Below are 18,918 nucleotides of genomic sequence, written 5' to 3'. Positions count from 1 at the left end.
CTTTAAGCATGACTCAGTGTCATCGTGAGCAAAGGATGCCGTGTTCAATGTAGAAACATGAAAGGGACTGTCTTTATCATTAGAATATGCCATCTTATGTAGATTTACTTCTAGAACCGGTATGTCCACCAAATCGTGGAAATGTGAGCATCATCTTACCATAGGAAGGCTTTCACTGGGAGAGCAAGTTGCAGTCAACATTCCTCTTTCTAACCAGTACTGACCCATCATCCTTCCTCTTGATGTTTTATACGCCAAACCTTTGAGATCCCATACTCCTTCCATTTCTCCTTTGCTACTTCCCTCTCTTTCCTGATTTATCTTCTCTGTTCCTTTAGACCAGGAGCAGGCAGGAAACTTTGTTCAGCCCAGTGGCCACAGTCCATCTTGCACAACCAGCCAAGGACAGCATGCCAGTAGTGGGGAAAGCTTGCAACAAAAGTGAGTGGAACAGTGAGTGCAACTCTTATCTTTGCACAGTCAGCTATATTCGGGTGTGCAAAAGTCAAAGATTTCTATACACACCTCTCTCCATCTAGACAAGCAAAGAACACTGTCACAGTTCAAGGACACATTCCAGCCAGGCCAAAACACTTAAGGAAAGTGCAGAACAGGACTTGTAATGGGCTACGGAGAGTCTCAAGGGCCAGATAGAAAGGGCTGAAGGGAAACAATTTGCCCACAGGCTAGAAGTTCCTCATACCTGTCTTCTATCTCTGTCACCTCCTCTCTTTCATCAGCCTCTAGTTATTCATATCCCCCCTTTCTGTCTCTTACCCTTCTGAATCCTCTGCACTGCTTTTCCTACCTGCTTTCTCTTATCACCTTAGCTTGGCATCTTCTGTGCCAATTTGTCCAGCCTAATTTCATCCCTCTGCCTCTTGGCATCCCTGTCTTCAACCCTGCTCAGCTGTTGCCACAGAATTTAAAGATTCGTAATCATGCAAATGGGTGATGGTAGCAGGACTGTATAAGACAGTTGTTGTTGCCATCTTTTCTGTCTCGGGAGACAATGGAGGAGTGCACCTTTAGGGGTGAAGTCAAACTGTCAGAAGGTTTAAGCACTGGCTGTGGCTGTAGAGAGAGATGTGGGAGAGATATGTTTTGTTGCAGCTGGGGCAGATGGAGGCAGCTGGTTGTTTTGACGCAGATGCACCATGGCGTTTCTTCTCTCTGTGCCCCTCATAGTGGTCATACCTCTTCTGGTCATTGTTATGGATACACGACCTGACTGCCGTTGGTACAGATACTTGCAGGCCTGCTTATTCTGTCACCTATGCAATTTTAAATCCACTGCAGTTCTTAATAAGGGAAGTTGAGGACGTTATTCTTGGATGTTAAATATTCCCTCCGGACTATTAAGTCTCCCTTCCTTTCAGATTTTTGATATCATAGCTTTTCTCTTGTTGGGCTGTGTAGACCCCACATGCGGAACTCAAATCTGCATGGTTCACCTAGTGCAGGGGTGGCCAACTTCCAAGAGACTGCGATCTACTCACAGAGTTAAAAACTGGCAGTGATCTACCGCCTTTTTGGGGGTTCACGTAAAAGTTGTTGAGCTTCTTTAGGGAAGAGGAAAGCAACATTGAGCTTTTTTTTGGGGGGGAAGCCCTGTTTCTGGTGGTTCAGGTCATTTTAGGGATGCAGGGCAAAGATGTTGAGCTTTTTTTAGGGGAGCCAACATTTTTTAGCTTCTTTGGGGGGAGCCACTGACCTACCGGTGATCTGCCACAGACATCCAGTGATCTACTGGTAGATCACGATCTACCTATTGCACATGCCTGACCTAGTGCTTACTTAAGGCCCTAAAGTTTTTTTAAAGTACTTTTGAGTAATCACCTTCTGCTGTTGTTTTATGCTGTTTGTTTTTGCTGATGGCTGCACTTTGTTTTAATACATTGCACACTGCCTTGCAATAGATAATAAAGGGCAGTATAGGAGTTTTCCCCCGAATAAAGATTGCTCCAACCTGTGCTTGCAAAGTGGTTCAGTAGAAGAGGGCATACAGTAATACAGCATAGCTGCCAAGTTTTCACTTTTCTCGCGAGGAAGCCTATTCAGCATAAGGGAAAATCCCTGTAAAAAAGGGATAACTTGGCAGCTATGTAATACAGGCATACAGAACATTATATAGATATGTGTTCTCAACTCACTCTACAAACCCACCAAAAACAATTCTTACTAGACTAGCTATTTCTTTAAAAAAAGAAAAGTCAGTGCATACTGAGATGATAAGTAATTGAAGAAGTTGCCTGTGCCGGCATATCTCACGAATATTATATCGTTCAAAGTGTTAGTCCTTTCACCCTAATTTACACATGAACAAAATTTATACCATAAATATGATCTAAAATGAGGAAATAGTCACAAGAAATGTTATAAAATCTATCTTCATTTTTGTCAACGTTGAGGCGGCTTTAAAGCAAAATGAACACTAAATTAGAAAATAAAACATGAATAATTGAAATAATATGTAAACTCTGGACTAGCACAATTGCCATCTGCAGAAGAAACTCTGACTCATTAATCTAATGCGTATGTTTGAACAAGGTCCAGAGTCTAGTGGATGTGTTTATATGATAAATTGGATGGTAAACTTGACATAACTCATGAATCACAGAAGTCAAACAAGGCAGAGTCACAAATAGAAGCACCATACAGTCCGCTCCCCACCCTTCTTCCTTATATAATATATGAAAAGAAACTTCACCATGGTCCCCACGTTGTACAATCATGTGAACCTCATTGATTTCCAAACAAATATCAGCCTGTTTGGCAATGAGTTCAAATGTCAAGACAGGTCCATTGGCCTGGATGCTTCACTGTTCAACTGGGCACACAGTCAGAAAAGGACAATTCAATGAATCCCTCATATACATAATTATTAAGAAATTGAGATGACATTTCTCTTTCATTTTCAATAAGAAAGCAAATGTAACTTTTACAAACAGTAGCAATATGGTTGGTGTAGGTAAATAAGCAGATAGGTTTTGAATAATGTATCCCTGTTCTTAAGATATTTGAATTGTATGCAATCAGAAAATGTATGATATTGAAAAATAACGTTATGCCTTTGAAAATGACAGGCAGGAATCCAGGAGCTAGGGAGGCTCACAACTAGGAATGGAAGGATCCGCCAATTTCCGTTCTCCAGTTTCTAATTTTTCCCAATCTTAAATTTAGTTCTTCACATTTCTACAGCAACTTTCCATTTTTAAAAAAGTCATGAACATTCATCAGCACTTTAGTTTGACTTTCTCCTAATAAACCCAGTTTTTTATGCAATTTTGACCAATATGCATATTTTTGCTAGCTATTTCCCTGTGGACTACAAACATTTTTGTATGCTCTTTTGAGTGATATATTATGTTTATGCATGCTTTCTGCTAATACATACATTTTGTAAATACTGGTTTGAAAACTGCATTGAAAAAATCAGATTAAGTCAAGTTTTGGAGGATGACTGTTTTGATCTTCATAGTGTTTTGGAAAGTGTGAATTTGACAGTTACCTATAAATGTGAACTGCATTGAATTTCTCCCCATCTTCACACAACACAGTATCTAAGCTTGTGACAGACATCAGCCTCAGTCAGTGGCATAATTCTCAGCATTGGCAGGTATGCCCACCCTCACTAGGCATATCTAGTGGTGACAGAACTGTCCCACCCCACAGATTACTTTGTACAGATGGATGGCTCATATGATATCAATGATTCCATTCAAAGGAAGAATTGGGAGCACACTCTTAAGAGCGTTCTCCCAATTGTTCCTTTCTTCCTTTGCAGTCATGGCTTGAATTCAAATTTCTACTCCACAAATTCCTGCCAAAAGCAAAATGTAACTCTTGCTTTCAGCAAGGATTGGTTCCACCCAAGAGATGCTAAGTGGAGCCGATCTCAATGGGACTTGCAACTGGCACAGAAATAAATATGATGCAGAACCTCCTGCGTAGAACCAATCCTGGCAGTGCTTGCATTTGGTACCAAATTCAAAGGGTGCTGAATGCAAACTCTATGCTCCAAATGATGCCATATAATGCCAGCTGTGGGGCAGATGGATGTGGTGAGGGAAATTGTCTCATGGGCCAAACTCGGACCACTGGCAGGCTTTATTCAACCCATGGTCTGGAGGTTCCCACTTCCTAGTTTATGGCTGCCATTTGCATGTTCAAATGCAAGGCTGAGTTATATATTTTATAAAAATGCAGCCCAAAGTTCATGTTTTTTACCTGGAGGTATGACTGACCCACTGAACTCAGTGGAACCTACTCTTAAGCAAATATGCATAGAACTGCAACTGTGCAGCCCAGTTCTGTGTTTGTTTATATAGAAGTAAGCTCCACTTTGTTCAGGAAAGCTTACTCTCAAGTATGTACTTAACAGAATTGCAGTGCTAGCCTTGCAGTTAATTATTTACTTGGGACAACTAGCAATTCCTTCTGGGCAACTAGCCTGCTATGCCTGCTGCGCAAGCTTCTGTAAGCTGTGACACATGGGCACATGATCTGGTCTATGGAAGGAACCAGCATATTATCATTCTTATTTGTCTGATGAAAAAAGATATTGTAACAGGATGCTGTTAGGACACCACATGGAGACCGAAGGCTCTTCTATTGATTCATTGCAACTATTTGGGCTTCTGCCTCCAGTTCAGTGGAATGCAAATGTCTGTGTCATAGAAGGAGGCTTGTTAAAACATGAGTCATACTGGAAAACCATTACGTATGAAAAAGAAAAAAAACAATTTTGAAAATTTCCAGCCAGAAAAGTCAGACTGATAAAAACAAATAATATTTTATTGCCTTTATATAAGCGACAGCATCTTTTGAAACGAAATACACAGAGCACAATCTAACCAAAATAAAGCAATTTTAAGATTATTACAATAGGAAATATTTAATCAGGTGGTTAACTCTGCTAGTTGAATTCAGTGGCAGTTAATAGTACTACACTTTGGCCTGGCTTGCCCGTAGCAGTTGGCATTCTTGAGCAGTGCTCTTCCTGTTGACTTCAGCTAAGTGTGATTTCACACACGCAGAAAAGCTTTTGCATACTGAATGTTTACAATAGGGCTAGTTGCAGTTTTTTTATTAGATCATAGCATCTCGGGCAGTAGGTCTCCTTAGTGGTCTTGGGAACAATTGTACAGTTGTACACACAAATGCCCAAGATATCCAATGTTATGGTTGTAGTGGGTACAAGCAGACCCAGCAAAATCAGTAGTAGTGAACAAATAACTGAAATAATTCCTCTAAGATCTTATATGGCCAGAGAGGAGTCTGTGATACAGAAATGGTGTTGGTCAACACTGCCTGTAGTTGAGATGGCTGGATGATTACATGAACTGTTAATGTGTCTTAGAGCCCCCCAAAGTGCCATTTCTAATTTCACTTGGTATGGCATCAAGAAAAGTCAGAGGAACACATTTTGTTCCTTGACTGGCTGAGCCCCACCTAAACTGGGAGCAGACCATAACAACCTCTTACCCATTTTCCAACTCAAACTTAAGTTTTCAATCCAACACGTCAGAAGCCAGCAAAGAAACCCACTTTATTCTGTCTTGTCTGGTATTTTACATACTGAGATTACAGGGTGAAACACAGTGTATACGGATGACTAAAGGGAAACTAGGAGTTATCTAGTAAGTAAAGTAAACAGAAGTTATGTTACCAGAATAAAACCTTGCCGAAGAATGAAACATAGCACATCTTATTCTTTTATTTATCCGTAGATTTAAAATGGTTCTGTTATTTGCCTATTTAACTGTGATGTAATTCAGGCACCACTTCCTGAAAACTTCTTTGCTGCAATCCTGGCTTCATCCTAGTAGTTGCTCATTAGGTACATCAATCAGTTACTAGGGTGAGAGGCATCTTCAAATATTTATGAACATTTGCATTATCAAGATTACTGCTGCTCATGAAAATTGTATTAGCACACAACAACAACAATGCATAGGAGATTGTGTGTGTGTGTGTGTGTGTGACTGTATAATACCCAACCAATCAAGATTTTCCCCGCCACACTTTTGCAATATGGAAATTTGGATGGAGCTTAGGGCTTACCTTTTGTTCTAGGTTTCAAATCTACATTAGGAGCATGCATAGGTTGAGCAAACAGGACTGAGCAAGCCTGTGTGCAGGTTTTCAGACCTAACCTTCAACCCTATACTTCAAGCTTTGGAAAACATGGTGCTGTGTTTTTAAATTTCATTTTTAAATAGCTTCATTTCCTCCCATTGCTTTATTTTTGTTGCTCCCTACGCATTTGACCATTCTATCACTATCCCTCCCCAAAAGTATATTGAAAAATCTGTGGCTGTTAAGCCAGTGGCCTTGATTCAAACATTTACTGCTAATAGCCCCAATTAACAATAATTCTGCCTTTAAATAAATAATAATTCACTGCATGGCAGCTGTAATTCGGGCCTAATCCTCATGACCATTTTCTTACAAGGTGAGCAAATTGTTGGGTGAAATTGCCCCTATTAAGCAGCAGGCAAATTTATATATAATCTATTTATGAACCCCTGTTTATTATGCCAGTCTTCCAGTATTGAAGCTGGCTTGAGCAGTGGAAACACCCAATGGACATCCAGAAAAATGGGTTTGAGAATCAAAATGCAGAGCTAAAATAATTGTGCTTTAACACCTTCCATGGGTATAACCAGGTTTTATGTTGGGGGAAGCAGAATCTCAGTTTAAGTACGGTACTTTTATTGATTTACTTGATTGGGGAGGGGAGGCAGTCGCCCCACCTGCCTCCTTTGGCTCCGCCCACGCACAAACCTTTGTCCAATAGCTCCCACCCTCCCAGGGGGGCGGGAGGACTGCCTTGAAGACCAATCAAAGAAAATGCAACTGGAGGCGTCTAAACCTAAGGGGAAGAGCTGCTCAGGAATTCCCACATCTCCTCCAAAGCACCGAGAAAGGTGCAAGAAAAGGGCCGGTGTGTGTGTGTGTGTGTGTGTGTGTGTGTGTGTGTGTGTGTAGGGGCACACCCCTCGTCCTTCAGCTTCTGACAGGATTATTTTAAAAGGGGGGGGGCAGGGGGAGACCGCGTCAGCAGCTACAAGAGCCATGTGCAAAAGGCAGTCAACAGCGTTGTGGCGTGTTTTCGTTGTAAATTCCAAGCAGCAGCTCGCTCGCTCCAGCAGCCGGTCGCTTGTTGCTCCTCCTCCCGCTTTTCTCTCTCGCCTCGCCCGCGCGCCCCGCCCTCTCTCCGGCTCTTGCCGCAGCTGCAGGAAGCCAAGCCCCGCCCTCTCATCCCCGCGTGCGACCGACCGACCGGCTGGCTGGCTGGCGGGCGAGTGAGTGAGGCAGAGAGCGAGACTCGGGCAAGCCCATTGTCTGCGCCGAGGTGCCGGCGGGAAGCGAGCGAGGAGCGAAGGCGCACAACCGGTCTCCAGAGAGCGAGGCGAGCGAGCGCGCGAGCACAACACACACACACACACACACACACACATACACACACACACACACAACCAGGCAAGCCAACCAAGAAGCTGCGCCCGGGCGCGATGCGGGGCGCCAGCCGCCGCTTTGCAGCTGCCGAGAGGCTCCTCCGACACCCGGGCCGGGCTCGGGGCAGCGGCAGCTGCTGAAGAGGGAAGGAGGCCGGGCCGGCGCCGGCGCCCCAAACTTCGCCCTTTTGCCTTGACAGGGCGCGCCTTTTCTTCCTCCCTCCCCTCGCCGCCCCATGGAGACGCTGAGCGCCGTGAGGGCGAAAGTAGGGGCCAGGAGCCCCGGCGGCTGCGAGGCGGGCGGCACCGGCGAGCCCCAACCCGCGCCGTCCTCGAGTCCTGCCGGTCGAGGCTCTCCGGCGCACCCGGCGCCGGACTCGCCCGCTTATCGACTGGAGGATCTGGAGACCTTAGCCACTGTCGGTGAGTGAGGCTGGGCGCCAGCCAATCAAAAACAAAGGATGGGGGGAATAGAACGTGCTCGTCTGTAGCCGCCGCCCCCCCCCCATGACCACCCACCAGGTTTAAGAGGCGTCTCTGACTGGCAAGGGACACCCCCCTCCTTTTTAGTGCCCTCGCCATACATAATTCTGGTCACCTCTCTGTGCTCACAAATGCCATACCTCTGTGCGCTCCCTAGATCAGGTAGTGAAATACAACCCTGCGGTGTCTCTCCTTTTGGAGATCCTTCTCTCTGAGAGTCAAGGCAACCGGAAAGCTGTTGCTACCGCTTTTCTTCCCCAGGGCAGAGCCCCAGTGGATGCTGCCATCTGCTAACACTGTGCCATCTCCACAAGCATGGATGGGCGCACCTCATGCCCAGGAAACAGTTTGTTTCTTTGGCGTCTAGGCTCACTTCTTAACATGATCAGGGTTTGGTGTCTTCCTTCCTGTTTTCGTATCCGGAAAGCTTCGCCAGTACTTTTTATCAGAGAGAAACAGAACAAGCTTTTTGCAGATGGCAGTTGAGAAGCAGGCAGGTGCCCAGCTGTGCTTGAGAACTGTCAAACCCAATGTGGAGAAGTCTGCTGTTTGGTCTCTGTTTATTCGCCAGTAGTCTGGATTTTGCCCAAATCTGTTTGGTGGCAAAAAGCTGAACTGGTTTGTAAACAGTGTGTGGTCCTGTTTATCCCAGAAACTACTCTTGAGTTTGCAATCCACAAACCCTTTGAACAAAAATATTTGCATGTAAATTGTTCTGAGTCCTGGCGACATCATTGAGCGTTCAGCCTGTTTAACTGAATAATATGCTGTTTAAGCAGTGCATCAGTCATAACCTTATGTTGCAAGTAACTTTGATGCTTGCTTTCACAAGTGTTGTGTGTGAAGTAATTATGTAAGTTGATGTATGTTTACAGCTCTTTATGCTTATACTTTATGCTTATACTGTGCACTCTTCCTACAGTTCGCTTGCAAATTCCATCCAAGCTCCTGTTAATATTAAACATGGCTTGCAACTGTGGGTTTGTTCTTCTGTTCAGCTACTTGGGTTTCATGATATCTAAAGCATTTTAGTATTGCTCACGTGATGAGCTGGAATGTATATTCCTTTTTAATGGCAGATAATCTGTAGAATCTTAAACAGGACCAGGACCAAGGGAGTCCTTCACTTGGACATGGCTTTCTTCCCCAAATGTCCCCTCTTGAGGGATGTTTGCATCTGATCTGCGTAAATGGTTTTGTTAGCAGGCATTGGCTGCAGTGGGAGAGGAAGGAGAAGGGACACAGGGGAGGAGAGGATATGATTGCAGTGCCATATGACACATGGGGAAATCTGACGTGAAATACTTCGTAAGAGAGGGCACATGACATAAACAACCGCTGCCATTTGTTTCGACTTAAAAGGCACTTTCATACATTATTCGGTGTGTTTCATAGAGTAGATCCCAACCTCTTGGTGCCTATGCGCCGCTTAGGGTGGCTAACAACAATTTAAGCCTGCCATCAGATAAGTGCAGATTTATAAAAGTACATAGGAGTGGGAGGGGCAGAGTTCCTGGTTACACGGGTTGTATTCAGTATGGCTCTAAGGTGATATCTTCTTGCACAACAGAATGTTCTGCTTTTCTCCTCCCCCCACCCTTTGGAGCCCACCCCACAACTGCTCAGGATTTCCTCCCAATCCTCTGGAGCGGATTTGGGGATGGCTAGGGTGCATGAAGGAGGAGAGGGGATCTCGTTGCATTGGTGCTAATACTTAAACTAGTGCAAAAATGCTGCCCTTGGAGAAAAGTTTGCAGTATGTCCATAGTGTCTTTTGATATGGTAAAATGAATTGGTGTAGGTTTAGTGTCACAGCCAGCCATATTGAAGATACCCCATCCCACATATGTGCATTTGTTTAGTGACAGAGTAACATCTGGTAGCCATAGGAAACAAGGCATTCATACAGGTGAATAATCAGGCTGGCAGCGAATGGGTGTATCTCTCTCCCCCTCTACAAGACTATGGGCAGGAATATAGCTTGCTATGAATCTAGTATCCTTTCTGTCTATAGAGAAGGGTAAGACAGTAGCACACAGCCACAATGGAAACACAGGGTACTAGGGTCTTTCCCGGCTAGTAACTTTGGGGTTTATCTGCAAAGTTAGCCCATAATCTTCCTGCTACAGCTCTTGGGAAGCTATATTAATTTTATGTGCCAGTGTTGTTCTGATCACTTTGGGTCTCAGCTGGTGGATAAACTGTCTTGCCTTCAAATTAATGAATTTATAGCATGGCTTGATTGGCCTGCTAGGCACATGGTTTTCATGTAAGGTGAACCTCCTGAAGAAGTTCTGGCAGCTAGGAGGGAGCTGTAAACTATATGTGTTGAACGGGTCAAGAGGCAGGATCATTATTGGATACCCTGGGTCAACTAAGAGCGTCTGTATTAAGGGCATCCCTGGGGGGCATGTGATAGGTTGCATCTTTCCCTCTGACATTGGAGAGGGAGTTCTGATATCTGTCCCAGCTCCTTGTCCAACTGGCATTGATTGCAGTAGAGTCAAAAGGGGTGTGTGCTAGGAAGTGGCTTGGATCTGAATGATAGAATGCCTAACATACCAACACACATACCAACAACACACCACAAACTGGTGGAAGATTTAAACACACTTCTGAACAGGCTCTAATCCTTTCCTTCCATGGGAAACAATGGGAGAGAAAATGAATACTATTCATATGATATGTGAATGGATATAGGAACATTCCTCCATCCTTGCTTCTGCCCTGTGGGTAGAGCCAGGCAGAGCTTTGGATGGGCTGCTAAGCCATCTTTGTATTTCCTGCCGCCAGTTGTTCATGTATTGTGTGTATACCTTCTACTGACGGTGCTGAAATACATAACGACAGTAGCTCACTTCAGACATACCATCAACATGTTGTGACTTCCATGACTCTATTTTTATCTGTAAGCTAAGCTACCTTGAGTTCTGTCATGGACAAAGTTGGGGTAGCAGTGCTAGAAACTCAAATATATAAGCTAGGTGCTAAATGGCTCCTTAAACTAAGGTGACAGTCGCCAAAACGAAATGCCTCATTGCCATTTTGGGGCCAGACGGTTCGAAAGTCATTTTCAATACAACATTTAGGTTCCTGAAATTCATTCTGATTGTGGAGATAAAATATAATGGATAGGATTCTCCAGGATGTGTTGCTAGTGTGTGAAAACAGTCAGGATCCAAGGATCCCCATGCATGCACCTCCAGATGGTGGAGATGCCCGGTACCATCCTGGTGCCTGGGCATCTTCACTTGTTCACGAGTGGCTAATAAAGGTAAATGTAAAGGACCCCTGACAATTAAGTCCAGTCGACTCTGTGGTTGTGGCGCTCATCTCGCTTTACTGGCCGAGGGAGCCGACGTTTGTCTGCAGACAGTTTTTCTGGGTCATGTGGCCAGCATGACTAAGTGCTTCTGGCGAAACCAGAGCAGCGCACGGAAATGCCGCTTACCTTTCCGCCGGAGCAGTACCTATTTATCTACTTGCACTTTATCTATTTATCTACTTGCACTTTGACGTGCTTTCGAACTGCTAGGTTGGCAGGAGCTGGGACCGAGCAACAGGAGCTCACCCCATCACGGGGATTCAAACCGCCGGCCTTACACTACAGGTATAAATTGCGCCTAGTGAATTTCAAATTCTGTGGGGTAGGAATAAATAAATAAAGGCTCTGCTACATGACATTCACACATTAGAATTGGTATCTAAGCAATGGAACCCCTTGCATGGTCAGCTTGCTTAGATGCCCATGAGCAAACATAAAGAGTGAGAACTAGGAAGCTTTGTGGCATTCAAGGTTGGACCAGCAGGATGACTTTCAGTGTGTGGACCCATTTCATATGTGTAATGTGATTATTGGCTCATGAGTTGGCGCGTGCCTTGTTTAGAATCCTAGGATTTTGTTTTTGCATCCAAATATTTTTTTCAAGATATGGAGGACTACTTGACACTTTTAAAGATGCAGTTAAACATACTCAGGCAGACACTGACTGCACATAACAAATGGAAACATGACAAAGGCAGAATAACACATATTTTTTTGATGGGGCAAAATGAGCGTTTTCCAAACAAGCTTTTGAAATTCTCCTGAATGCTTTTTTTTTTTTTTGCTGGAAGAAAAAGATGGAATTATTACTTAATTTGACTTGCTTCTTCATGTTTTTAAAGATAATCATGTTCACACCTATGTCTTAGGTTTTCATTTTTATTTCACCAAAGTTTTCCCTTAAATCATCAGTTTTATTATCCTGCAGAGTGTTATCTCACATGAGTGGGATGGATATGCTGAGAAAATGTGTTGTGCTCTATCCATTTACTGAACATTTCAACTAGGAAACTGTCATCTTAAAGTGTAGATTTGATCTTTAATTCTCTGAGCACTTGGGTGTCCTCCAATCGATACCAAAGGGAATTTATATAAAGTAGCTTTGTGTGCAGCAAAGGTAACATCACTCCTACATAGCTAGTCAGAAATTTGAATTCTGACATGTGTTACACTAAATGCAAGCATAACTACATATCTGCATTCATTTTGATGCTTGGAGCAAGTTCTCACATTCATTTGATAAAACAGTATTTGTGACTGCACAAGAGAATTGAGGGTGGAGGAGGCATACTCTTGGATTAATTGAACACATACACATACACATAATCTTAAGTAGCAGTGTTTTTTCTGAAGTTTGGGATTTATCTCTTCAAATATTGTCATTATTTATGGTTCTTTTTAGTGGGTGTAACATCTGGACTGGAAACAAATTTTGCTAGCTATGCCTCAAACACATGGCTTTTATTGGCAGTCAGAACTTGCAGAATAAGTAGGATCACTTACTAGGGTTATTTGCATGATTCCCCTATGAAAAACATGGCACACTTATCTGGCAATAAACTCTCTTGAACAAAGTGGAACTTAACTACGAACAAACATACCCTGGATTGCACTGTAAATTTGTGACATAACCAAAAGATGTTATGGTGTTGACTCGCATACATTATAGGTTCAGCCAATATAAAGAAACAATGGCTACAATCCTGTGGACAAGTTGTTTAAACCCCATGGATTTAAGCGGGATTGAACCAGCCCAATTATGTATGCTTTAATCTTCCAAAATAAAGATCCTATTGTCATTCAGGAATCCCTGTGAATAGTTAGGAAATAGAAAATTGGCTGATACAATCCTTAAACAAGGAATTATAAAAATAGTGAATTGGGTGATTGTTTCAGCTATAGAATAAAGACAGAGACTTTTCAATTCCGCAACAGCATACTGCAAAAAAGTCTTTTTCTAAGGTTCAGGCAAAGGCAATGAATCCTTATGTCTTGTTTTACCCATATACAGTGGTACCTCGGTTTAAGTACACAATTGGTTCCGAAAGTCTGTACTCAACCTGAAGCGTATTTAGCCTGAAGCAGACTTTCCCATTGAAAGTAATGGAAAGTGGATTAATCTGTTCCAGACGGGTCCACGGAGTACTCAAACTGAAGCGTACTTAACCCGAAGTATGAGTGTAATTGGTTCCGGAAGTCCGTACTTAACCTGAAGCGTACTTAACCTGAAACGAACTTTCCCATTGAAAGTACTTAAACTGAAAGTACTCAAACATAAGCGTACTTAAACCAAGGTATGACTGTATTTCCAACACAACTGCTTTCAAGGTGCACTGCGTTACACTAGAATAGAGTTGTACCTTGGTTCTCGAACAGAATCTGTTCTGGAAGTCCATTTGATTTCCGAAACATTCAAAAACCAAGGCACGCTTTCTGATTGGCTGCAGGAGTTTCCTGCACTCAAATGGAAGCTGCATCGGACATTCGGCTTCCAAAAAAAGTTCAAAAACTGGAACGCTTCCAGGTTTTTGGCATTCGGGAGCCCAAACCTATGAGTACCAAGACATTTGAAAACCAAGGTACAACTGTATTATTAATTACATTTCTATCCCACCCTTCCCTCATAGAGCTCAGGGCAGAATACATGGTTCTGCTTTTATCATTCTTTGTCTTCACAGACCTGTGTAGTAGGTTAGGTTGAGAGAGAATTACTGGTCCAATTTCACCCAGTACATGATATATCTGAATGGGGAGTTGAACCTGGGTCTGCCTGATCCTAGTCCAAGGCTCTAAGAACTACTGTATGTTGAAGTTTAAACATGCTCTGATAGGTGGTACAACCTTGAGCAGTCTTTCTCAACTGTGGGTCCACATTTGTTGTCGGACTACAAGTCCCATCATCCCTAGCTTGGAGGATCAATGGTCAGGATGTGGGCTGTAGTCCAACAACATATGGGGACCCAAGTTTGAGGAATATTGTGGACTACAACCGATACTGAGCCAATATTGTGGACTACAACTCTAATGCCTAACCACTTGCCATGCTGGCTGGACCGGATAGAAGTTACAATCCAAAACACGTGGAGGCCACCGTGTTGGCTACCCTGATCTTGAAAGTGCAAATTTGGCTATAGATTGGTCCACAAATTTTGGCTATGCTATGTAGCTAGTTGTTTCTGACTTCTGCAAAGTCCCTCTTCTCAGGGGAAGAGCTCTTTTATGTCTTGCTTTGTAGCAGGCATTGAAGGAGGGCAAAAACAGCAAGAGGCTGACTGGTGCTTACCTTTTCCTATGCCAGGCATGTGAAGTGGAAGAAAAGATCCACATCTCCACTGATAACCCTGAACCATCTGGCAGTGAGTAAGATCTTATCTGGCACTGAGCTTTTGGATGCTGGCTGAAGCAACACTAGTCTCTCCTATCGCTTGTGCCTTTCTAAAGTTTAGAGCAAAGTAAAGACTTGACGGAGAGAATCTTTAGAGTTGGGCCATGTTGGAAAGGAAGTCTCTCCTAGTGGCCATGTTTGTGGCCCTGTGTTGCTATTGTTTGTCACTATGGTATATATTTTTGACTTTCTATTTTGTAAACTGTCCTGTGATCCTTGGATGAAGGGCAATATAGAAATTTAATAAATAATAATAGTAATAAATAATGTTACTGTTTACATGCATGTATTGTAATTGTAGACTTCAGCCGGCTAGTTTTTATGCCTATAAGATAAGAGGTCCATTGATTCAATGGGCCTTAAGTGTTGCTAAGTCCTCTTTTCCCTCAGTGGTCCTGCAGTCTCTGGTCTGAAATGCACCTTTCTCTACATGCTTCCACTTTTTTTGATGAAGTGAAGTACTGCTCTGCTTTTAGAGTTTGCTGCCTGACTATGTTTTCAAATCTCTTTGTGATATTATCCCTGAACTGTCATAGACTTCTTATCTGCTTTTTCTTGCTCTTCCCTTGTTAAAAAGGGCCTTGTATAGTTGCTCAGGGAGCAGATTGCTTAAGGGCATTGACCAAACCTTTGATTTTCTGTTCAAAGATCCTTCATCTAAGTGAAATTGTGCTGGAGGATATTTACATTATGGACTCCTGAATGATACCTTATGGGTGCAGTGGTCACAGATCTGTAATGTTATGGCTTTTTCTTAGGACAGTGAAAAGCATTCCTAAATTATCCATGCTATTTGTGGATGACAAAATTTAGAGGGGCCATTTTTGCTGAATATTCTCTAGGATTAGGAGGTTGAATTCTCCAACAGTTTGCATAGGGAAAAAAAAAGGCACAGAAAAGGCATCCTGCAATAACCTCCCCCCACCCACTTAATGTTCAATGAAACACTGTTGTTTATATCGATAGATGAAGGACTCCATGTTGTAAGAGGAAGACATGAAGGAGTAGCATCAAACCATAAGTGCCCAAGCACCCACAAAATTCCCCATGAAGGGGCCAGGCACCCACAAATTTCAGTGCCAGGGCCATGGTCGCAGGGCCAAGCTGACACTGCTGCATTAAATCCATTGTTTTCCTTCAACAAATAGTAAACTATATTGGGCTGGATATACAGTTGTACTCAGAATTCCCCATCCTACCTGCTAGGAGATTGTACCAGCTCTGTGCATATCCTAAATATCAAGGCAAAATGCAGTGATTTGGGGGCAAATGCACATATTCCCATGTTGGATTGTGCTGCTAACATGGAATGTTGAGATGGACCCTGGAGTCCCAAACCTTTTGAATAGTTCCCCCCCCCCAAAGTTGCCACATCCCCCCACATTTTCTGAAAAATGAAACCAAGCTGACCAGGGAAACTCCCAAAGCTTGAATGGCAGAGGAGCTTGCAGATATAAGGTGAATCTTGTAGTCACTGCACACATCTAAAACATACTCGTGGAGAAATCAGGAGGACTATTCTGCTGGAACATCCTTTAACATATTTGGGTTTCTTTTTTTTGCGGGGTGTGTATGTATTGCGTTCCAAAAAAGGATATTACCAGATAATTCTCAGAATGTTCCTTTTCTGATATATTTATCAGAGTTCAAGCCTGGTTTTCAGCCTTTTAAAAAACTATTAAATTGCCACATCTTTATTTTCATAAGTGAAATTTTATGCTATGTTGCAGGGCATGTTCTAGTAAAAGAGAAGAGGTATCGGAAAGGACACTCGCAGCAGAATCCTATACTGTACATAAGAGCTTTCCAAACTGTGTCGCGACACATTAGTTTCAGCTGCAGTGTGTACAGTAGTTGTTTCATGCAAACAATCCCCGCGCTTCTTCCATGGCTCGAAAGGGATTAGTTTAACCTCTGGTTTGATAGTAAAACTGAATTACTATGTCGCAAAATGATGCAAAACTGAATTACTGTGTCGTGAAATGATGCATGTCCAAAAAGTGTGTCAGCAATATGGAAAAGTTTGGAAAGCTCTGCTATACATGTTTATTCAGAAGTTAGTCACATTGATTTCCATGAGGGTTACCCTCAGTTAAATGGATATAGAAATGCAGCCTCAGAGGGAGGCTGGGCTTTTATGAGGGGGGGGGGACTAGTTGTGTTGCAAGTTCAAAAGGCTCCAATGCTATGGAAATGTAACTTTTCTTCAGCAGGAAGCTAGCATATTTATAGCCTCATCCTCTGTTTTATGTTTGTGATACACAGTTGCATCATTTCCTTACTCCCTTATGTCCTGAGATTGAATTTTATTTATTTTTACCTCTCTTTATTGTCCCTTGTCACAGATTCACTGATACAAACTATCATAGTCTTGTGTGTTTAGTTTCAATAAAACTCTTGTTGCCTTTTGTTGAATTGTTTTCTTTTTTGTCACAGTTACCTCCTAGCATTGCTTAGGTTGCCCTGTGCTCACTCTTGAAAATGCCCTCTGGAATGGGAATTGTGAGAAGCATGTGAGCTTGAGCATGTGAGCATGTGAGCTTGAGACTTTAAACAACACACAAACACACCATCCTGTTTTCAGTGGCTGTAACTAACAAACGGGGCAAATAACAGTGGAATAAATAATAGTTGAATGGTTTTATATAATTTATTGTTAACTAAGTATTTTAATACCTAACCTGATCCAAAGGATTGAGCAGGGATAGAAACAACATTAATAATAGGGAGTTGCTTTCTAGAACTGTGAATAAACACATTATCATCTCTCTACTCCTCAACAGCTGTCGCAATGCTAAAATCTTAAGACTGCTTTTTTGTTCTTCTTTTGTATAATTCATAGGTTGACAACGTCCGGCCCATGGAGGCCACGTATCCGGCCCACGGACTGCCCGTGAACCAAGACGCCCGCTTGGCAGGACCCCCGCGCTGCGCTAAACCGGTGCAGCGCGGTGCGGGGACTCGCCGAGCGGCGCCAGAAATCGCATCTGCGCAGCTGCAGAAGCGATTTCTGACGCTGTGGACATTTTGGACATGGGCACCGTGGCACTGGAAATTGCTTCTGCGTGTGTCCAGATGCGATTTTCAGCTTCCGAAAATTGTGTCTGGACATGCGCAGAAGTGAATTCTGGCGCTGCAGACATTTTGGAATTGGGCACTGCAGGCATCGGAAATTGCTTCTGCGCATGTCCAGGCACGACTTTTCAGCTTCCGGACATGCGCAGAAGCGATTTGTGGTGCTGCGGACATTTGGAAATGGGCAGCGTGGGTGCCAGAAATCGCTTCTGCACATGCCTGGTGCATGTGCGGCCTGTGGATGATCGACCGTCCATGGGAATGATCCGGCCCATGGCCGGAAAACGTTGCCAACACCTGGTATAATTTATCCCCACCACCAGCACTTCAGCTAAAGATCTCTCAGTAAGCTGGTCAACACATTAAAGCCAAACCATAGAACAAGTCTTATGTTCTTCAGCTAATAGTAATTAAGTTAACAAAGTTGAGATATGGAAATTCTGCTTTAAGGTTAAGAAACAAACTGAAGCATGTGTTTCACCTTGCAATACTGAGTTGCTTCCTTTTTATTCCGAGTCTCACACTGGTTTCTTTATGGTAACTCAATGGTTCATGTTCCAAAGTTCTACTAATGCCCTAAATAAGAATAGTGTTAGTGGATATCTGGCACAGAAAATAAAGCTGGATTGTTATGTACAATTGGTTTTCTTTGTGAGCATGGGTAATACTGGGTTCAGTTTCCCCAACCTAGAATGAACCACTCTTGCATGATATTTTTTAACCATCAATGACCTTGTTTGTGGAGCATTCCTTGCATTTGAGGAGAGTCATTGGCTTATATACTAATTCTCATTAAACCTCGGGTCAACTGTAGAGAAGTTGTGTGGTTATCTTTTAACGGAATGGTGCTGGAATGGAACATGTTCACAATAGCTCCATAATTTTTTTTTTCTTGAGTCACTTTCAATGCAACTCAGTATCAAATATTAATGTACCTATTCATTCTGACAAGCTATAAATAGCAGAAAGACACAGCAAACACACAAGTGGGAAGAAGGCCTCTTCACACAGAAGTCTTTTTTTAGTAGCAAACAAGTAAAATTGGGTATGTTTCTATAGCATGAAAAATACAGTTGTTGTTGTTGTTTAAAAGCATCTGTCTTTATAGACTGAACGTATGTGTAAGGTAAGGGTAAGGATGATCCATCTCTAAAGGCTGTGGCACTCCAGAAGTCTTCCAGCTCCCA

The 18,918-nt window shown here is 42.9% G+C and overlaps 1 protein-coding gene across 1 annotated transcript in view; it reads left to right on the top strand.

Annotated features, from left to right (window-relative positions):
• The first annotated feature begins 7,265 nt into the window (after positions 1–7,265).
• PRKX (protein kinase cAMP-dependent X-linked catalytic subunit) overlaps positions 7,266–18,918 on the top strand; it is a 61,963-nt gene continuing 50,310 nt past the window's right edge. The window contains exon 1 of the mRNA XM_035114637.2: positions 7,266–7,886. Coding sequence (XP_034970528.2) covers positions 7,700–7,886 — 187 coding nt within the window. The 5' untranslated portion in view covers positions 7,266–7,699. The remainder of the gene's footprint in view (positions 7,887–18,918) is intronic.

This window comes from Zootoca vivipara, chromosome 4 (assembly GCF_963506605.1).
Source record: "Zootoca vivipara chromosome 4, rZooViv1.1, whole genome shotgun sequence".
Taxonomy (NCBI): Eukaryota; Metazoa; Chordata; class Lepidosauria; order Squamata; family Lacertidae; genus Zootoca; species Zootoca vivipara.
Note: the sequence above shows the minus strand (reverse complement) of the source record. Positions and strands in the feature narration are given on the sequence as shown.